The 6960-nt window shown below is 36.1% G+C and overlaps 1 protein-coding gene across 1 annotated transcript; it reads right to left on the bottom strand.

Moving 5' to 3' along the window:
- Positions 1 to 5: 5 nt before the first annotated feature.
- LOC108381571 (uncharacterized) lies at positions 6 to 4897 on the bottom strand (the record flags this gene model as incomplete). Its single annotated transcript, XM_017637989.1, has 3 exons — positions 4299 to 4897; positions 2080 to 2503; positions 6 to 1325 (listed from the first exon to the last, which is right to left on the bottom strand). Coding segments are annotated over exons 2-3 (1548 nt in total), but the record flags the coding sequence as incomplete, so codon positions are not given.
- Positions 4898 to 6960: the final 2063 nt, after the last annotated feature.

The raw sequence follows: 6960 nt of genomic DNA, 5'->3' as shown, positions 1-6960 counted from the left end.
CCTATTTTGTCCAGAGATTGCTTGAATATTTTTCCTGACTTGATTTTATGCAATAGCCTATTTCCGCTAGCCATATTTGTTGCCGCGGGCAAAGGCGGGGATATTGTTGTTACTTTGGCGGTAGAATGTCGCGGCATTTGCCCGCTCATAGGCGTGGAACTAGAGGGAGAAATGCTCGATATGGCAGGCATATTCGTAGTATTAACAGCTAATGCTAGCGGTGTGGAAACGGAAGTAGATGGGTTATTTGCATTATTTATTGCAGATGTATGTGGTATGGTTGGTATTGTAGTTTTATGGTTGGTGATGTTGGTACTGCTTTTGATTATAACCGGAGTAGTTGTTATTGCTGCCAGGGACTCAGTCTTATTCGAAGAGATTACTATGTTATTATTCACAGGGAGATCTACTTGAGGAAAGCATTCAGACTGCCTTTTGAAGAAAAGGTGATGCTTCTTCAATACTGGAGTAGGATTCGGATTCAAAACAGGCACTGCAGTGGGTAGCGGTGGAAGGCAAACGCTAGCAACTGATGGCGCTGATATTTGTACCACTGCGGGCAAAGTTGCGATGATTGTCTTTTGCGGAGCCACCGGTTGCTGCTCCTTAGCTGTTTTGCTACCCGCAACATCTACACCTCGCGGACGTTGGTGTTCTGGACAAGCTTTGAAGTTCTCCATATCGATTAATATTGTTCCAGTTAATTCTGGGCACACATACACCATACCGCAACAGGACTTGCGCTCCTGCCATTCTGATTCATCGAAGAATTGCATTTTGTCGTTGAAAATCTTCATTGTGGACCGATTCCGCATGGGTGGCATGCATTTTCGCCGTTTACTACCGATTTTAAGACTTCTCCGAAAAGAAATTATATTAATAGAGGTATTGCCGCTGCTGGTCCTCTTCCGGCAGGCACGATACGAAGACGCGCGAGTTTGTGTTTGAAATTGCACAGTTGAGCTATTGCCTATTTGGCTGACTTCGCAAGCCTCCCCACCTTCACCGATATCTTCGTAGTCACTATCTACTGAATCGGGTGTGTGGGACAACGAATTTTGGTCACCCCATGTTTTTAAACTGGTTATGGAGGTTCGACGTGTGCCAGTTTTCTTATCAGTATTGGGCACCACATTCAATTTATTTTTCTTACTTTTTTTAAAGATTTTTGAAAATTTTTCGGGTATAAGCGATTTTGAGCTATGTGTACGCCGGGAGTTTGTATTGTTACTTATTGTATTATTTGATGTATTTTCAGCATCGTCACGGCTCTTCTTATGTTTTGATATGGACTTTGTGCCTGGTCCGGCTCGTGCGTCAACAACCTGCCGTTTTAAACACAAAATTTGTTTATGTTAATTGGGGAAATAATCAAAGAAAAAAAAGGTATTGAAAAACAAGGCTCTAAGTTTCAAAAAGATAATGCAACATAACGACTTAGTATCTGGGAAAGTATTAACGTACATGTACACATATCACACATTTGCTATAAGAGTGTCATAAACAAAAAAAAAATAAATAAATAAATAATGGCCCTATTATGTATATGTATGGTGACTGGTGCCTAGCTGCTGGTCTAGTAGCCATAGCTACCAATCAGTCTCGTACTATGTGTTATTCATAGCGATTAATCTCATTATACAGAAATGTACAGACAACATCTGAATTTACTTTTTTGACATGTACGTTTCGAAGTAATTGACAACTTCGGCCCAATGTGTTTAACAATAAAATACAAAATCGTCATAAGCGGGAAACAGAAAATTGCGTTACTAGATTCAATAGCCGGCAGTCAGTAGCCAGTTGCCATACGTAATGCGAATTTTACTACATGGTTTCCCATCGCCTATCAACTTCCATATATAATAGGGCCATAATTGAGTCAAGTATGCAGAAATTACCACTACCTGTTCTTCTATGTTTTATGTGTGTTTTTCTAGCTGTACCGATTACCAGTAGCTTGCTAGAACAAAATATGTTCAAAATTTTACAGCTGGTTTTCTCGAGTTTTTGATTTTTTTTTTTTGGAATATGATACCCTTGCGGCAAGTGTGCGATATGTGTACAATTTCAACTTACATGTCCCCAATGCCGAGTACTGCCTATGGGAAGACGTTTGAAACGTTTCACCAACAACACGCACGCATTGCAAATCTCTCCGTGTCGGGGATACTTCAGATCGAAGCATTTCATGGAATCTTGTTCATATTTGCGCGAATCGGTGAAACGTGAACTGCTCGACTTAGCACGGCAAATACAACATCCTTCAGCCGAGCGATACACTCGTGGTTTGTGGAACGAGAACATCTTATACCTAATGTCTTTCTGTTCGAATTTAAATTTTAGATTTTCACTTCTTCAATTCTATATATTTTATTTCACGTGTTTAAAACTCCAGTTTTACGATCGTATCAGGCAAGTAATTGAACCTACTTATTTTCCCAGTTATGTGTCCAAAGTATTACACTTCCTTTAGGCTTACATGTTTCTGGTGAAATATCATCTGCAAAATAAAGCAAAAAAATAAAATTAAAACATCACGGTGTTACAAAATAAAAATAAAAAAATGCACGAACTTTTTTAGTGACCTTGTCAGGTCGCAGAGCTGACCGAGTAATTCATGAAATCTTTTTCGCATGACTACCGGCACTAAATAATTAATTTTTAGCTGGGTTATTATTTTTTAACCAGTGTTAAGTTTTTATATAAGAAGTTTATGTTCATTGTAAATATATCGAACATTTTTGGAATACATACATAAATCTGAAATTCAGACCATTTTTTTTGTTTTTTCCACTTCTACAACATTTTTTGCCAAAATTTCCAAAGAAATTAGTCTCTTAGAATGTTTAATTCCGAATAAAATTGATTGATTTTAATATAAGTAGATTATCCTCATTTTCGAGCTTAACTCCCTAATTTATAAATAGAAAAAGAGATTAGCCATACAAAATTCGACCCTCGTTAATCTGTAATTATAAAACAATCTCAGATTAAGATGGTTTGCATATCTGCGTTAATGAATTCATTTAAAAAAATTCGCCATTTAAAAAGGTCGATGCATCGATATATCGATGTTGCTCCCCAAGAACATCGATGTTTTTCCAGCACTACATCAAAGCGTATCGAGCATCCCCATACACGGGTTAAAATAAACGCGGGAGAATAAATTGCAACAATAAGTGGCAACACTTGTTTTCCCTCATTTCTTTATTTCATTCCTTTTCTCATTTAATTTTTTCGTTTTGTTTTAACATTTTCTTGCTATCTCTTTCTCTCTATTTCCAAGCCATGCCATCAAAAAGCTGTCAATGACTTTTTTGTTGGGTGCCAGTAAATAATGCGTTCAAATGCACCTACTATGTATACATACATACTGTATGTACGAAATTCGACCGGTTTTCTTATTGAGCCCGCCATCAACCGACATCTCTCCCACGTCTTTAAAAATTAGATGTAATGTGGACCTAGATTGAAATAAAATTTCGACCTTCTTCCAAAATTAATTAATTTATGTACGTATGTATACATGCATATGTATGTAGATTATTTATAAGAATAACATACATATGTTGTACATACACAATTTGTACTTAATTTCGACTCTTTAATATTTCTCTACATATGTGCACACTATTAGGTCCAAGCATTGCTATTGCTCTGGTGGATCACTGACGGTGGTTGTTATGTACACACATACATATGCACTACATGCTTATAAATACTACACATCGATTCCTTTTTGCCTTTTATTCGCAGTGTATACACCATATAAACGCCGGGGATGTCATTAAAATGTATACTTATTTCATGTAATTTTGCTTATATCGCTTCACTTTTTATAATCGGCAGTTCTAAGTTGACATTTAATTTTAGCGACAATACAATAAAAACGCAACAGAAGGTGGTAATGCAAGAAGTTACAAAAATGGGGGCAATGGAGGAATTGCCAATTTACATCGTTAAAAAGGAAAGGGCTAGTTTCAACATACACTCAGCCGCATACATGTTTATATACATATGTATGTATATCGACGGAGGCGAGACAAGTTATGTCGAAGGTTTATGAAGGTAAAAAAAATTTGTGAGTACGTATCCGATTTTAGAGTAGGTACATAATTTATGCTGCAATTTATCAAAAAAGCCATACAGAACAAATATCAGAGTAACATTCATATGTGTTGGCATATTTTTCGAATCTTATGTCTCGGAAGCTATTTAGGCATACGTATACACATAATAGAGAAAGTCACAAATTCTAAATCGTATAGAAAATATTTATATGTATTTTTACCTACCAAGCCAATTTCTTTCTATCAATAATCTTTATTCACTTAAAAAAAGTTTATTGTAATTATTTTCACTAATAGTTTGTAGTTTTTTTTAAAGTCCGAAGCGAAATTCACACCCGAGTACCAGAAGCACAAAGAAAAACTGAGCCTGTTCGCATATTTGCATCTAGTATACACAAGTCTACTTCAGCTCAGTGATGCCAGATATTCTGTTAAAAATCCAACGAAAATCGGAAAAAAATCCCTCAATTAGCCACATCTTAAAAATTTATGTCACAAAATTCCCAACGAATTCAAAACATACTACATACATATTTCAGTAGTAAATGATTTGCATTATGTAAGCGATTATGATTTTTTGGTGACTTCAAAATTGAAGCACATCATGTGCGATTTAACATTTCACCAGAAAATTTGTTCCGCTTTTTACATGAAACACCAGTTACAAATGAAAAGATTCTTTCTTACTCAGAGCATGAATTGGTTAACGTAAGAAAAGTTACAAAATTGTCTTTATACTTTTTAATAATTATGCATCATTTCACTCCACATCTCATCCAGAGGACGATTAAGAAAATCTCAGCTGTTCATGCAAGACCACCTTGTATGAATTCGCTCCGCTACTGCTAAAGTAATTATTACACAGTGCTTCTAATAATACTACACTTGTATTGTTGCCCAGTTTTAACTAAATAAAAAATAATAATAATTGATACATAAGGCACTACAAGAGTCAAAATTAAATTTGAAAGTGTTTATGAAACCCAAGACTTTCATAGATAATTATTAAAGAGCAAATTCCCCAAATTTCCCCACAACATTTCGTTCCCCTAAAGGCCCGTCCACATAGAACTTTGACGTTGCGTTGGCGTTGGCGTCGCTTTAACAGCTGACTATGAATACATGAATTCAAATGCAGCCGTCCACATAGCCGAAATTCGACAACGCTCACGCCAACACAAAGCAAAAAGATGGCCAACTCTCAACTTTTCGCGTACGTTGCTCGTCAGCTGTTGCAAATAAATACAATTATGCGAAATATTTTTCCTTTTCAATCAAGTGCGGGCAAGAAATATCTTTTTTAGTGCAATTATTGATATGAAATATTAATTAATCTCCCGTTAGTATGTTAATTTAGTGGCCCAAGCATTCGCTGCCAAACGTTCATTGTAGCAAGCATACTTTTAACGTGCGTTCTGTCAAACCAACTCCAACGCCAAAGCCAACGTGAAAGTTCTATGTGGACCGGCCTTAACATTACCCACAAAAATTACAGTTTCTCCCGATTTGGGGAATTACCCACAAAACGGCAACGCTGCTGTCCAATCTCTCACCACTTTACTACCAACCGTTCAGACTGTTGCAGTCCAGTGATGCCAGACATTCACTGTTAAATTACCCACGAATATTGGGAAAATCCCTCAATTACACGTATCTTAAAAATTTCCACAGAATTCAAAACATATATACATATATATTAAACATACATACACATATAATATTCTTTCGAAATTCAAAGGTCGGTAGATTACCCACTAAAGGCATGAAAGAATTTAATTACATCAACGACATTCATAAATTAGTTTCAGTGCTTATAAAAACCCCAGATTTTAAAGAAACTTTCTATATTGAGGTGCCGATATGTATGAATGTATATGCATACATACATTTGTGTTGTTGTTGAATACTTACTGGAAATTCTTAAAACTATCATTGTTACAACTAAAAAACGACTGCTGAGTGACAGATCGACTTATCTCGGCAGCCAGTTCGAAAACGCCCTATCTCAAAAAAATTTTCAAAAACGTTCTATTTTAGAATTTGGTTGAAGAGCGCCCTATTTTTGAATCAAATTCTGAAATAGGGCGTTCTTCAACCAAATTCTGAGATAGTGTGCTTTTCAATAAAATTCTGAAATAGGGCGCTCTTGAAAACTTTTTTGAGATAGGGCGTTTTCGAACTGGCTGCCGAGATAGGTCGATCTTCCACTCAGCAGTCGAAATATTCTTTCCTACTCAGCGCTTGAATTGGTTAACGTGAGAAAATGTTCAAAATTGCCCTTATTTAATACTTATACATAATTTTACTGCACATCACATACTCAGAATGATTAATTTCGTAAGAGAATCGAATATTCTTGAATTTCGATCAATCATCCATCGCTAATTGTGTTAAATGAAAGTCCCTCTTTATTAGAAATGTCCCTTTTTCTTTTAATAATTTTTGTTGCAAAATATCCCTCAAATAGGGAAATTACCACAATCTGGCATCACTGTTGCGGACCAATGAAATACACAAATTTGAAAACCAAAGTAGGGAGGAATGCGTAAATACGAAACGTAAGAAAAAAGAATAGAAGAGATGCGCGCACCCGCTTACTCACTCACACACGCAAACAAGTCATCTATGCATGCATGGATGTATATAACATCACGCGGCCCAGGTAAACGCTTGCAAACATCCGTAAACAGCGGTAACAAAGAGGAACACAAGAATGGATATATGAATGCATACACACCCATACTCAATGTCCGTATTTACAAAGCTATGTATATATTATTTATGTATCTAGTACGTAGATATAAGGGTGATTTTTTTGAGGTTAGGATTTTCATGCATTAGTATTTGACAGATCACGTGGGATTTCAGACATGGTGTCAAAGAGAAA

The sequence above is a fragment of the Rhagoletis zephyria genome, unplaced genomic scaffold, assembly GCF_001687245.7.
Source record: "Rhagoletis zephyria isolate East Lansing unplaced genomic scaffold, Rhagoletis_zephyria_1.1 Rzeph_scaffold_22974, whole genome shotgun sequence".
Taxonomy (NCBI): Eukaryota; Metazoa; Arthropoda; class Insecta; order Diptera; family Tephritidae; genus Rhagoletis; species Rhagoletis zephyria.
Note: the sequence above shows the minus strand (reverse complement) of the source record. Positions and strands in the feature narration are given on the sequence as shown.